Genomic DNA, 14479 nt, shown 5'->3' with positions numbered 1-14479 from the left:
CGAGCAGCGTTACTACGGCGACAGCATCCGCAACATAAGGCTTTTCATGACTGATCGATCCGGCGTGAGAAGCAGCTCCCCGCGGCGGCCGCCTGAAGGCGCCGCCCACTTCCTGCAGAACACATTGAAACCTTCCCCCGCGCCACCCACGCCGTCGGCCCTCGTCGAAGCGCGCCGACCTCCGTAACCCGACGTTCGGGCCGCTCCACGCCGGGACATGAGGGGGATCCTTCAGGTGCTTCAGGGGGTTCCAGGTCCCACAGTGGCTCCACCCAACCGTATTGGTCGTGTTTGATGTGGGAGCTCCTCGTCCCCCTCCCGTCGGTGCCGTGTGGAGGCTAATTCTTGTTCCAGACCCCCTGCCAGCTCCAGACCCCCTGCCAGCTCCAGACCCCCCGGCTCTGAAAACCATCTCCCCCTGCACCGGAGAAACTATTCAGCGTCCAAACCAGGATGGTGTTTCGGGAGGTTCAAAGAAGAACAGAACATTTGATTGAACTTGAATCACACACACACATTAGTCACTGCAACCAAGCGCCGTTAATTGTGTTTCCATCACCTCAGGAAGCGGCGCCGATGATGCGACTGTTTTGTGTGTGTCTGCGTCCTCGCCGGTGTCATTTCTGTGGGAGGAATCGTCAGCCGGGAACCCTTTTCTTTCTTTTTTCTGGTTTCCAGTGCGTCTTGAGAACCGTCTCAGGACGCGCTGTGGTGAATCCATGATCGAGAGGAGGATCTGGAAGTGACATCGGACCATGTGACGCGGCGCGAGCGCATTGACCTTTCAGGGAACGGAGAATTCTGCATCAGCCTGATCGGCTTCAGGTCGGAGCGTCAGAGGATCGGCGTCTCGCGGTGTGGAGTCCAGAGGGGTCGTGACGGGTCAGCGCCGAGGTTCTCTGGCCGGTTCCTGACCCTGGAGGGCCGGAGGTCCTGGACGGAGCCCGTGACCCTCCGCCGCCCTGGCTGTCGTGCGGCGTCCTGTCAAGGCGCCGTGCACGCTGGCTGACCCGGCTGCGCTTTCCTGAAGTTTACATTTTCAGAAGTGCCGTCTCGTCGCGCCGACCTTCACGTTCTCCTCGTCCTCCCGCCGCAGCCTGTGGTCTGATCTCGCCAGGCGTCACATGACCTCACTTTTACTACATTGGCACGCCGTTTTATGTCGGCGCGTTTACGAGGAAGTGCGCTGAGCCTTGAGCGTCCAGTGAGCCGCTCGAGGAAGGATGGCCACGATGAGAAGGTCCGGGATCACAATCCCAGCCCCTGCTGCCTGAAGGCACGGCGGCGGGTAAAGATGGAGGCGGCTGGTTGTCACCGTGACGACCGGATGAGCTCAGAAATACTGACGACGTTCACGCTCTCCTCATCTCGCCTCGGCGTCGAGGTGTTCGGTCCTGCCCGAGTCCTCCTGCTGTCTCCTCCTCCCTCTCAGCTCCGGTGAAAGCCTCCTCCGACATCTGCGACGACTTTGTCAGAGGACGGTTGTCGGTCTCGGATCTCTGACGGAGGTCGGCGTCTCCGTGACGATGAGCGTGCAGACGCTCCCCTCACCTTCAGGCTCCGCCGACCAGTAAATCATCTGTGTCAGTGCGCCGAGGCCAGGCCTGCGGCGCCGGGATCTGGACCCGTGAGCTGTGACTCGAACCGGGCCGAGCGAGCGAGCGGCGATGAGAAGGGTTCGCCGGCGCCCCCCCGCCGCTGTCTGATTTGGAAACAAATGAGATGAATGGGATGTTTTCGGGGGCGCTCGGAGGCGGGAACCTGGAACTCAGCAGGATTTAGACCTTTATTGTTTCTGGGCTTTGTTTTGAGAGTCACTTTGAGAATGTATGTGTGTGCGTGTGTGTGTGTGTGTGTGTGTGTGTGTGTGTGTGTGTGTGTGTGTGTGTGTTTTCAGGTTTTCATCTCAATCTCTGCTCCTCCTCTCCCCCTGGTTGGTATGCACCGGACGTCCCCTCAATGAGCTCATCTCCCACATAACTGCTTTTAATGGCTGTTTGTCTGAGTGGGGAGGAGCGCCCGTCGGGGGGGGGGGGGGGGGGCTGCAAGGTCACCTGTGGCCGCTGGTTGCGTCCAATGGCGAGCCCAAAAGCTCGGTCGCCAGATTTGTGTCTGACTTTGAGTGCGACGGGAGCTCCTTGGACGAGGCTGTGCCGACCTTGGCAGGAAGGACTTCTCCTGTGTGGAAGCCTGGAGGAGCTCTGGGTCCAGAGACTCACTCTGGGTCTGGAGGTTCCTTCTGGGTCTGGAGGTTCCTTCTGGGTCCAGAGACTCACTCTGGGACCAGAGCCTGGCTGGAGGACTGGAGATCCCTCTGATGCCCTGGAACCTCCAGCATCCTTTCACTACTTTTCTTCACTTGTTCGTTCATCGTCCGCGAGGATGCGGCCGATCGAACCCCTGACTTGACGGGTCACATCTGGAGCGTCCAACCGTTCACCTTCTCCTTCTCCTGTCTGGCTGATTTGGGTTCTCCAATGAACCGCTCAGATATTGTGGAGCTGAGAGGAACCCAGAGGAACCCAGGAGATCCCTGCTGTAATGCTCAAGGAACCCAGAGGTGACCTAGAACCCTTTTCTCCAAACCAAACCCAGGAATTTGAAATAGAAGATTTGTAAAGAAGGCTTTATTTCGGTCTCGTAATAAAAAACAAGTTGCATTTAGAATACAAAAGGATACACGTTCAATGAAATAATGTATAAAAACACACCAGATACTTCGAGTCATAAGAAAATACAAAACATCACCATGTAAACATGTGGCTCCAGGATTTCCGGGGAGGATTCACAGACCTCGGCGGCCCGGTCCGGTCCCAGGTCCGGTCCCAGGTCCGGTCCCAGGTCCGGTCCCAGGTCCCAGGAGACGGGCCGAGGACCTCCGCGGGGAACGGCTGCCCCTCCCGGCGCTCACAGTTAGCTGCCATTTTAATTGGGGTCACGCGGGAACGTGCCGGAAGCCCCCTCACGTCAGTGCAGGCTCAAACCTTTGTGTTCAGCGACACGAGTGATGAGAGGAGCTTCTCGCCGGCGACGTGCACCTTCTGTCTATTTGGGAACGAAGGTGTCCCCCCGGGCCGGTCCGGGCCCCGGCTCCGAGGCCCCGGGCCCCGGCTCGGCCCGGGAGCTGCAGTTCCTGGTCTGGTCCCTCAGCTCGGACGGCTGGCGGCCGTCGGCGGCCGCGGCGGCGTCGAGCCGCGGCAGGAGGCCGTTGGATTGTCTCTCCAGCTCCTGGCGGATCTTCTCCAGGTCCTCGGCCAGGGAGCCCAGGCCCTTGCACTGGTCCTCCACGTGGGCCACGCGACCGCCCACCTCGCTGACCTCCTTCTGGACGCCCATGGCGGTGCTGCGGCAGCCCCTCACCTCCGCCGCCAGCCTCTTCTTCACGTCCTGCAGCTCGCCCTTCAGGCGGGTCAGCCTGCGCTCCCCGGCTCCCAGCATGGAGGCCTGCCGGCCCATCAGCTGGACCACGCCCTTCATCTGCCGGGCCAGACGGGCCTCCCTCTCGTGCCAGGAGCTGTTGGCCCGGCCCACCCGGTGGATCACCGAGCCCAGGGACTCCTGCACGCCCCTCAGGGTGCGGTTCACCGAGCGGACGTCGAAGCTGAGGACGGTGAGCTGTCCCTGGAGGGGAGCGTCTCCGTCCTCCTGCTCCCGCCGCTCCCTGGCGCTCAGACGTCCGATGACGCTCTGCAGCGTGACGTTGAGGCCGCTCAGACGCCCTTCCTGCCGCCGCAGCGCCTCCCGGACCTCCTGCTCCTCCGCCGCCGCCTTCGGAGAATCCCCCTGCAGGGCCGACGGGGAGGAGCATCTGCTCTCCAGGCTGCCGAGGTGCCGCTGCATCCTGTCCACGTCCGTCTGCAGCCTCTCTCTCAGGGAGTCCAGCTCCGTCTCTAAGGCGGGAACGGCGTGGCCCTCCAGCAGCGCGGGGGCGCTGGCGTTGCCCGCCTCCTCCAAGGCGGACAGCAGACGCCCCTCCAAAGCCCTCAGCTTGGCCTCCATCCTGCCCTCCAGGCCGCCTCCCGCCTCCGCTCGCTCCGAGGCTCCGCCCCTTCTCTCGGACTCGGCGTTCCTCAGCTGCAGGGTCAGGTTGAGCTTGTCCTCCACGTACGCCAGGCGGCCCTCCAGCATCCCCTCCACGTGGTCCTTATGGCCGCCGAGCTCCAGGCCCAGGTGCCTCTGGGACCGGTTGAGTCCCGCCACCGACGCCTCCAGCAGCCGCAGCCTTTCCCCGAGCCCGCCGGCGGCGGCGCAGCATCCCTCGCCGTCCGGCTTCTGAACTCGGGCCCGCAGGCTCGTCAGCTGGCCGGTCCAGGCGGCGTCTCTCTCCTCCAGATCTTCCTGCGTCCGTCCGTGTCGCTCTCGTCGTTCCTCCCGGCAGCGTCGGAGGGCTTCCTCGGCTCCTTCCTGGCACCGGGCCTCCGCCCTCTCCAGGCGGCTCTCCGCCCCGGCCGGGAGGTCAGACAGGAGGTCGGCGGCGGCGGCGGCGGCGGTGGCGGCGGCGTCCGGCAGGCTCTGGGAGTCTGTCTGCTCGTTCCCCCCGGCTCTGCCCGCGGGCGCCGCTTCCCCTCCAGCTCCGTCGGAGATCTTCCGCAGCGCCCCGGCGTGGGACGCCACCGTGGCTCTGAGTTCCCGTAGCTCGGCCGTCTTGGCCTCCAGCTGCGCCCGGACCTCCTCTATCCGCCCGCTCAGCTCCGCCAGGCCGGGAGGCACGGGCCCGCCGTCCACCTCGCCCGCCTCCGAGCTTCTCCCGGGGATCTCGGCGAATCCCACCGTCAGGGGCCCGGAGGCGGCGGCGGCGGCGGGGGCGGGCAGAGGGCCGGGGGCCGCCGCCAGCAGAGCGGACAGCATCCTGTTGGCGTCCTCTCGCAGCGAGGCTCGCAGGCTCTCCTCCAGCCCCGCCACCGTTCCCCGCAGGCTCTCCAGACCCCGGCTCAGACGCCCCACGTCCTCCTCCATCCGATAGATCCGCTCCTCCGTCTGGCGGTCCGGATCCCGGCCTGGGGGGGGGAAGAACCGTTAGACCCGACCGGGCCGGTCGGGCGGGAGACGTACGGCGACGGGTGTCCAGAAGATCGGACGAAAGGATCGGGACGCACCTTCGGCCGCGTCCTCGTTCCTCTCGCCATCAGAGGGAGGGGGGGTTTGCTCCGGCTCAAACCCGGCGTGGTCGTCTTCTCCGAGTCCCGCGCCGCCGACCCGCTCGTCCTCGGCGCCGTGGCCGTCTCCGCCGAGCTCCTCGTGGCCCTCTTCCCCGTGGCCCGGTCCGGCCTCCTGCACGGGGAGGAAGGTCTGGAAGGAGGAGTCGGGGTAGTCTGGCAGCGCAGGGCCGAGGCGGCGGCCGGGAAAGTGTCGGTAGCCCCCCCCGGGCCCATCCCCCCAGGGGCCGGCCTTTACGGCCGAGGGGAAGGGCGGCCCTTTAAACAGCGGCCCCTTGAACACGGGGCCTTTGTACGGCGGCCCTTTAAACAGGGGCGGCGTTCCCATTTGGTGGCGGCGCGGCGGAGGCCCCTCCGTGCAGCCGTAGCCCGAGTAGCCCGGACAGCAGCGCCACTCCAGCTCGGTCACGCTTTTATGGGCCACCTTGTAAAGAGGCTTGTACAGCAGGCGGTACCTGGAGAGGAGGCAGATCTTTAACACCCTGAAGACCGGCCACGGCCAGAGACGCTAAGAGACGTTTAGTGCACCCACTGCAGCGTGGGACATTTCTGAGCCCAGGAACACTTGTTGTACTCGGCCTTCACGTAGGGGGCCGCCCCGTCCTGCACCGTGAAGGACACCGTCTTCTCGACCACGTAGGCGCAGCGGTTCCTTCAACAGAAGAGGACGAGAGCACAAGGCAGAGACGCCGGGCAGCTTTAGTTTTCTGTACATGTATTTATATGCATACATATAGATCTTGAACACATGGTAGATGTGGAGAGAAGGTCTGAGGAGCCAGACGGAGATGGTTGGGTCATGGACAGAGGAGGGAGAGGGGATATATCGGTAGACAGATACTGGAAGTGGAGGCCTCGAGGAACACCAAGAAGATTTATGGTGAGAGAGTGAGAGAGGAGATGAAGGTGGTTGGTGTGAGAGAGGAGGATCCAGAGAACAGGGTGAGATGGAGAAGGTGGATTCACTGTGGTGACCAAAAGACCAAAGGAGAAGAAGCAGAAGACATACATACATGTCCTGTCCAATGCTTCCCCAATGTGGGATGCATCGTGACAGTACATGGAGAAGAACGCTGACACATCTGAGCTGGTTTTTACGAGGCAGACATTTAAAAGAAACCCTGCAGAAGGCAAACGGTGAGAGTTTAGCAAAGGAGCCACTTGTCATTAACTTGGGTCATCGGAAACAAGTGAACAGATGATTGAATTTCACTGCTTTCTCTTCCTCAAACCAAAGGAATCAGCAGAATTTGGTCAAACAGCGCCACCTAGTGGACAGCAGTGAAATCTCTTCAAAAATACCCAAACGTCAGTTGCCCCCTGCCCCCCCCCCCGCTGCCCTGCGTGATGTTTCATCTGTAAAGTGTTGCTCTCTGGTCCTTCCAGGCTCTCCTGACTCGCCGTCACCTACTCGTTCCTGCCGCCGTGCTTCCCCACGCCGTGCCGTCGGCCCGTCCCCGGCTCGTAGCCGCCGTAGACCAGCGACCCGTAGAAGTCGGCCTCTCCCGGCGCCGCGCACAGCGTCATCAAGGCGAGAAACCTCAGCGCCGTCCGGAGGAGGAGCATCCTGGAGGCGTCGGGCGTCACACTCGGACCGGAAGGCTTCTGCTTCGGGGAGCCGAAACGCTCCGGAGGCTTCCGGTCGGAAAGACGTGGACGGAAGGCGAGGTCGGTGTGGTCCGCGGCCCGCTGAGAGGCCGGGGCGGTCGGGGCGCCACTAATAGCACCTCCGGGCTCATCTGCATAGCCCCGCCCACCTGGACATGGCCCCGCCCCCTCTGAGGCCGCAGGCTCGTTTCCCCCGGATGACATCATGGCAGCGCCCAGGCACACAGCGCTACGCCTGTTCTTCACACCTCCAGACCCTGGACCTTCAATGGACCTCATTCATCCAGTCATAACACACAATGCAAGGAGGAGGACGGGGTACAGCTGTGTGTGTGTGTGTGTGTGTGTGTGTGTGTGTGTGTGTGTGTGTGTGTGTGTGTGGACCCACAACATCTAGCTACATCCTGTGGACAACATGTTTGACCTCTCCTCTCCTCCAGCAGATGGAAACATGTGGTGGAGATACGAGACCTGGGCTCCAGAAGAACCTGGAAGGTGTAACACTTCACACACACACACACACACACACACACACACACACACACAACCGACTCACAGCAAACCTCCAGAAACAAATGCAAACAAGAGCCCACACCCCCACGCTGCACTGGACAGGACACACACACACACACAGACACACACACAAACACCCCCACCACACACAAACACACACACGCACACACTACACACACAATAACACACGCACACACTCAAACACCCTCCCCACAGACATATATTTACACACCACACACGCACACTTCACACCACACTCATATAATCACAAACCACACACACAGACACAGACCCGCACACACACACACACACACACACACACACACACACACACACACACACACACACACACACACACACACACACACACACAGAGCACATTCACCTCTAACACAGGTCTTTGTATGGTGGAATAAGTAGGTAACCTCCAGCTGAGGAAAAGAAGCCTGAGAGGTTCCACCTTGAAGGCTCCTTCAGGAGCTGGTTGTTACCCTGAACATGTGTGAGGATCCACTGTTAGATGGTCACATGAACTCACTCCGACCTCCTTCCTGTCCTCTTCTCCTCCGTCCATAAACCCACCCCCTGGTCATCTTCTAGATCAGTGTTTCCCAACCTTTTTTGAGCCACGGCTCATGTTTTACATGAGAAAAATCACACGGCAATGAAACCTAGTCTCAATTTATTTAGTGTGGAATCTAATATAACTCATATCTGTAGATTCGTCGAGTTGCAATGCAAATTTCCCACTGATGTGCAACTTTTCCAGAACACTTTTTTCAAGACATGTCATCAATATGTCTGAAAATGGTATTATTTTAGAGAACTCTATATCTTTATCAACGCCAGAGCCGAGCGTTTCTTCTCCAATAATTTTGCCGGCAGGTCGTATTAATGTTTTGCTGTTTGGATTTAAAGACGAGTTTAGCAACTTTATAGCAGCTTTCACTGCTTTCTCACTGGTCTCGGTAGTTTTCAACAACGCTGCCTGTTTGTTTACGCAGATACAAGTACTTTTTATTTTAAAAATGTATCACGCAAAGCGTCACTAATCCCTCTGATACACAGACGCACAGGTTAATTCACTACCCGTTGCCATGGAATGGACACGCTGCCCACATAGACATAGGAAGACACATTATTTGCGTTGGATAAATCATTTTCGGACCAATCGGGTGAAAGTGGGTCTTTTTCCACGGCGCACCTGATGATCTCTCACGGCACACTAATGTTAGGAATGTTAATGTTAGGAAACACTGGTTTACATCACAAACACACTCTCTCACCCGCACTTTTACCACCACCGAGGACGATGTTGTTGTTCATGAACAGGACGAGTGCAAGTGCAGTCAAGAATTGGCAACATTCCCTCTGATGGCATCAGAGACAAGATATAAACTGAAAAATAAAATGACACAAGATGTAGTCGGGGGGGAGGGTGTGTGAGAAAACTAAATGTAAAGATAACGGACGTAAAAGCTACACAAAGACTGGTGATTCTTTAACACATGAGAAAACATCTGGTAGATCATTAAGATAGAAGCAAAGACCATGTCAATATTGGAGGAAAAGAAAAGAGCACTTGGGATATAGACTAGGATGTGGTTGGGAAACACCGGTCTAGACCTCCAGTCCCGTCTTCTCCTCGGTGTCTCCAAACCAAACACCATGACAGCTCCCACCTCCAGCTTCCCACCTTCCCTTTCATTCTAACAATCCACCTGAACCTCCTCTCTGGACTGATGACCCTCCACCTTCTTCATCTCCAGTAAATCAGTCGTGTGCATGGTGTCCACACTACTGGGATGCAGTGTGTGTGTGTGTGTGTGTGTGTGTGAGTGTGTGTGTGTGAGTGAGTGTTGTAATGTTTCTAAGGTGTTCTAGTGTTCTGTGGTCGCCCTGGTCCAGAGTGATGTTCTCAGAAGAAGGCGTCCTCCTGAACAAGTCCAGCGTTGTGTCTCACATTGAGCACATTTCTTCCTGGGCGACCTTTTTCCCCCCTTCTCTCCATTTCCCGTTTCCTGTTTCCTGTTAGCGTCCGTTCCCCGGAGCCGCCCGGAGCGCCGCGGCCCCGTGCGTTACATTTTCCTCGCCGCCCCGCCTTTGTAAACAAGCTCTTATTGTGGCTGCTGAAAGCGGCGCTTCATGGCGGCGCCGCGCCCCGACCTGCTCGCTGGACGCCGTCACACCGGAGGAGATCCTCACAGGCGCCGTTTGGTTTCCACCGCGGCCGTCCACATTCTGAGACGGCCTGACAAACCCTCCCGGTGTGTGTGTGTGTGTGTGTGTGTGTGTGTGTGTGTTCTGTCTCTTCCAGAAAGGACGGAATCAGAGTCTAAAACCTCGATTTCCAAATGAGAACCCGCGGACGTGTGAACGGCGCAGTGAGCTGGTGTGTTTGGATGAGAAGGTGAACGGCTGCACGTCCCTGCATGGGCTCCTGTGATTGGTCCACGCCGAACCTTCTCCAGCGCCGCCGCCGCCCCGAGTGCGGGAGACGTGTTGTAGATGGTGAATGAATCAACAACAGTGAAGCGGGGACCTTCTGGTTGGAGGACCTTGGCTTCACCGCTCCGGTACTTGACCTCCAGAAGGTGGAACATGTGGCGTCCCTCCGATGGCCTTCTAACGGATCCTGACCTCCAAAGAGAACCTCCACATCTCCATCTGTTCCGCCCCGTCTTCTCCTCGGCAGCTCCCACCTCCACCTTCTCCACCGTTCCAACCCGCTGGCACATGTTCCTCCACCTTCTTCATCTCCCTGTGGCCTCACCGTTCTCCTCAGGTTCCTCTCCTTCACACACACACACTGTCCCGCTGGCTGGAGTGTGTAGAAGCAGCTGAGGTGACGTCCGAAGATGCCCAACCGGCGCTGCTTTTGGTAAAATGCTCTGAACCTCTGGTGCTTCACGGACGGAGGTTTTGAGAAGGTCACCTTCCAAGCCGGGCCGAGGAGCCTCCGGAGGTGCTGTTTACCTCGGAGATGTTTGCACCTAGGGTGTCTCCGTCAGTGTGTGTGTGTGTGTGTGCGTGTGTGTGTTCACGATAGTGTGAGAGAACAAACAGCACTGTGGCGTGCACACCTGACGGGGGGGCAGGAGACCCTCCCTGGACCTACAGAAGAACAAACGTTGTCCTGGACAAACCTCATTTAGAAGCACACTTCACACCTCCTGCCCGGATCATGCCTGTGTGCACATCTGGTCAGCCCCACACAGAGCACACACACACACACACACACACACACACACTCTCTAATGAGCTTCAAGCTGCAATGTGCTGTGGTCCACCGTGTCTCCGTCCTTTCTAAGGTGAAGAACTTGTCTAGTCTCAATCAAGAGGACGTCAGATCTTTCCACAGTGAAGACCCTGAAGTGCGAGTGTGTGACCAAGGTCAAACCTAACGTGTCCTGCAGAGCTTCTGCTGGGTCGTGTGTCAGCGGCTGAACCTTCAGCTTCCTGGTCTCCATGGAAAGCAGCACAGCTTTGGAGGGTGAACACATGCTGCTATCTGGTGGTAGCTTCAGGTTCTGCATCTACACGTTGTTCCTCCTCACAGCTGGAGGGGAGCCTCCATGTTCTCCCTGTCAGTGAGGGCTTCCTCCGGGTTCCTCCGGGTTCCTCTCGCACACTGGAGGTTCATTGGAGACCCTACGTCGTCCAGACGTGTGAACGTCCTGTTCTTCTATGTGGTTGGACGTCTCTGAGGTGTGAGAGAGCGTGAGTGTCCTCCAGGGTGAAGACAGACAGAAGGTATCTGCTGACTTAAAGCCCTGAAGGTTATTGATCTTTTTTGCAGCTCTGGTGTTTTGTCTTGGCAGCCGTCCTTCAGACGGGCCTTCTTCTCCCCGCGGTCGGACCGGCACCGACGAGCCCTGAAGCCGGGACCTCCTCCCGGCTCTGGTGACCTCCGAGCCGAGGCCGTCTTCTCCAGGGCTCCGGGATGGAAGAGGATATTTGAGAGAAGATCCCACGGACGGCCTGTCATTTGTGTGTCTGCAGCATCAGGAGAAGCTCAGAAGGTCGCTCGGTCCGACACCCAGCCGCTTCCACAGCTGACGGGTCCGGAGCTCTTCACTCGCTGGTCCGTTCGCCGCTCACCCTGCGCCGGGGTCGGGGGCGGAGCCTGTCCCAGCTGTGATTGGAGGAGAGGCGGAGTCACCCCGACCTTACGGACGACGGTTAGTCATCCACGCCCCCCCGACCCTGCAACGCTTTTATGGATCACCAGGAGATGTTCTTCAGCCTGCAGCAGGTGGACAGCTGGAGCTCAGCTCCATATCTGGATCCACAGCAGGGAGACAACAAACAGACACACCGGGGGGGGGGAGTGAAGGAAGGAAGGAAGGAAGGAGGGAAGGAAGGATGGAAGGATGGGAGGAAGGAAGGAAGGATGGAAGGAAGGAAGGATGGAAGGAAGGAAGGATGGAAGGAAGGGAGGAAGGATGGAAGGAGGGAAGGAAGGGAGGAGGGAAGGAAGGAGGGATGGAAGGATGAGAGGAAGGAAGGGAGGAAGGAAGGATAGAAGGAAGGGAGGAAGGAAGGAAGGGAGGAAGGAAGGATGGAAGGAAGGGAGGAAGGAAGGATGGAAGGAGGGATGGAAGGAAGGAAGGAAGGATGGAAGGAAGGATGGAAGGAAGGAAGGAAGAAAGGAAGGAAGGAAGGATGGAAGGAAGGAAGGAAGGGAGGAAGGAAGGGAGGATGGAAGGGAGGAAGGATGGAAGGAAGGAAGGAAGGAAGGGAGGGAGGAGGGAAGGAAGGTGGGATGGAAGGATGGGAGGAAGGAAGGATGGAAGGAGGGATGGAAGGAAGGGAGGAAGGAAGGAAGGATGGAAGGAAGGAAGGAAGGGTGGTTGAGTGGGAATGGTTGCATGTCTCATACATGGACCTGTGATTGACAGGTCACCAAGGTCACTGACCAATGACAGCAGTGTGTGTGTGTGTGTGTGTGTGTGTGTGTGTGTGTGTGTGTGTGTATGTGTGTGTTTAAAGGTGGATTAACATGAGCTTCAGACCAAGTGTCCCTCCAGCTCCTGCTGTGTGTGAGGAGCTGCTGATGTCCAGAAGATCTGGACGGAGCGGCGCCGCCGGCGTCTCTGCGAGGAGGAACATCTGGTCTCCAGGCCGATGGAGGTTCCAGGGTCCCGTCGGCCCGAGGTGAGCAGATGCAGCTCCACAGACGTCCTAAGCAACGCTGACGGTGCAGGTCTGCAGGAGAAGCTGGGCGGGGGGGGCGGTCACGTGCTGAGAGTGACAACCACGGTTACCGTGGAAACAGATTATTCACACACCCTAGTGTGTAATCTGTTGGAGTTACACCTCTTGGTCCTCCAACCCTGGATCCAGGTCTGCTCGTCCCCTCTGGGTGGACCCGCGGCCTCCAAGGACCAGGGACCTTCTGGACCGGATCGGAGCCTCTGAACCCGAAGGCGTCTCCTCCTCCAACTCCTCCTTCCACGTCCACGCCCGATCGGTGAACGCGGTTCACGCCGCCTCCCGTGCGCGCCTTCCAATCCAATGGAAATCCTCGCGTCTCTGTCACGCCGGAGGAGCGACCCACGCCCACGGGGTGCGCCGGCGGCCTCTGACCGCCAGGGGGCGCCGAACGACCGCGACAAGGACCCGTCCAGCTCCTCGCGTCTTCTCGTCTCCTCTCCAGGAGCGTCCAGCATCTCCAGAGGAGGTTCTCCGGAGGTTCTCCAGAGGTTCTCCAGCAGGTCCTCCCCGCCAGGCCGAGGCCACCGGAGCTGTGAGAAGATCCAAACCTCAGAGAAGCGAAGCGTCATTCCAACATGTTTGCGTCTGCTGGTCGAACCAGCCGCCGCTCCTGGACCGGGTCTGCACCCTCACCTTATCAACCCTCTCGTGTTCCTCCATCCACCCTCTGTGGGGCCCCGCCGTGTTTCTGCAGGTCCCCCGTGATGGAGAACACGGAGTCCGTGGAACCCCCGCGGGCTCCGCGCCTCCCGGTTTCGGTACCGAACCCGATGTTCTCTCAGCATCTGACGTGATGTCGCGGACCTGAGAAGACCCGGTGGTCCTCAGGTGGTCCCGGCAGCACCTGGACCCTCCCGCCCCTTCGTGGACTCCTTTAGCGCCTTAATGCTTTTGTCTCCGCTGTTCCGGACGGGGTTTCACCCGGAGCGGGTCCGGGACGCTCCGAACCCGCGGGTCGGTCCGCAGAAGCTCCGGTGTAGATTCGGCAAATATTAAAGTCAGGCTGGCAGGGAGGACGGGCTGGGTCGGATCCGGGTCCTGGTCCTGGTCCTGGTCCCGGGGGGGGGGGGGGGGGTGCTCCTCAATGAAGTGTCTGCTGATGAGGCTGGTTATGATGTAATCCCTCTCTCTCTCTCCATCCCTCCATCCCTCCTCCTCCTCCTCCTCTTCCTCTCCAGTCTCCCCACCTCTCCTCCGTCTTTCCCTCCCATCCAAACCAACATGGCCGCTAAGTCGGATGGAGCCGCGGTGTCGGCGGAGGATGAGAACCCGCCCCGGAGCCAGCCGGATCCGGGCCCGGTCCCGGGGCCCCCCCGCGGCGGCGGCCGTCCGTACTCGGTGCTGGACTGCTGCTGGATCCTCTGCGCGCTGCTCGTCTTCTTCTCCGACGGCGCCACCGACCTGTGGCTGGCCGCGGACTACTACCTGCGGGGGGACTACTGGTGGTTCGGCCTCACGCTGGTCTTCGTGGTGGTCCCGTCGGCGGTGGTCCAGGTGCTCAGCTTCCGCTGGGTCGTCTACGACTACTCGGACCTGAGTGGCGGCGGCGGCGGCGGCGGAGGAGAAGGAGGAGGCGGCGGCGGCGGCGGCGGCGGAGGAAGCGAGCACACTTTGAACGCCAAGGACGGCAGCGGCGGCGGCGGCGGCGGCGGCGGCGGCGCGGAGCACGTCACCCCGGCGAGCGCGTCCTCCGCGCCGGCCGCCCCGGCGGGTCGCGCCGGCGGGCCGCGGAGCTGCTGCACCGCCTGCATGTGGCTCTTCCAGACCGCGCTGCACGTCCTGCAGCTCGGCCAAGTGTGGAGGTAGGACCGCCGGGGGGCGTGCGTGTGAACGCGTGCACGGGCTCCGTAGGGTTCATATGAGCGCGGTGCACGTGAACGCGTGCGTGTCAGACCCCCCCCCCCCACTTACATCTGTGACAGACGTTGGAACTGTGGCGTCCCATCCGGAAGGTGGGGTTCTGCAGGGTTCTGCTCCCTGACCCC

The 14479-nt window shown here is 59.7% G+C and overlaps 2 protein-coding genes across 2 annotated transcripts in view; one reads left to right on the top strand and one right to left on the bottom strand.

Moving 5' to 3' along the window:
• Window positions 1-3045: 3045 nt before the first annotated feature.
• On the bottom strand, window positions 3046-6968 carry LOC147226786 (EMILIN-3-like). The gene is made up of 4 exons (XM_086159963.1): window positions 6568-6968; window positions 5689-5808; window positions 5104-5611; window positions 3046-4977 (listed from the first exon to the last, which is right to left on the bottom strand). Exons 1-4 carry the CDS (start codon window positions 6966-6968, stop codon window positions 3046-3048), a joined length of 2961 nt encoding a protein of 986 aa, XP_086016089.1.
• Window positions 6969-13041: 6073 nt separating this feature from the next.
• LOC147226785 (XK-related protein 7-like) overlaps window positions 13042-14479 on the top strand; it is a 34383-nt gene continuing 32945 nt past the window's right edge. Inside the window, exons 1-2 of the mRNA XM_086159090.1 lie at window positions 13042-13113; window positions 13673-14296. Coding sequence (XP_086015216.1) covers window positions 13070-13113; window positions 13673-14296 — 668 coding nt within the window. The 5' untranslated portion in view covers window positions 13042-13069. The remainder of the gene's footprint in view (window positions 13114-13672; window positions 14297-14479) is intronic.

This window comes from Fistularia commersonii, chromosome 14, assembly GCF_037954325.1.
Source record: "Fistularia commersonii isolate RoL2024-O1a breed Wild chromosome 14, RoL_Fcom_v1.0, whole genome shotgun sequence".
NCBI lineage: Eukaryota > Metazoa > Chordata > Actinopteri > Syngnathiformes > Fistulariidae > Fistularia > Fistularia commersonii.
The sequence above is the reverse complement of the archived record's forward strand: the minus strand, read 5'-3'. Positions and strand labels throughout refer to the sequence as shown.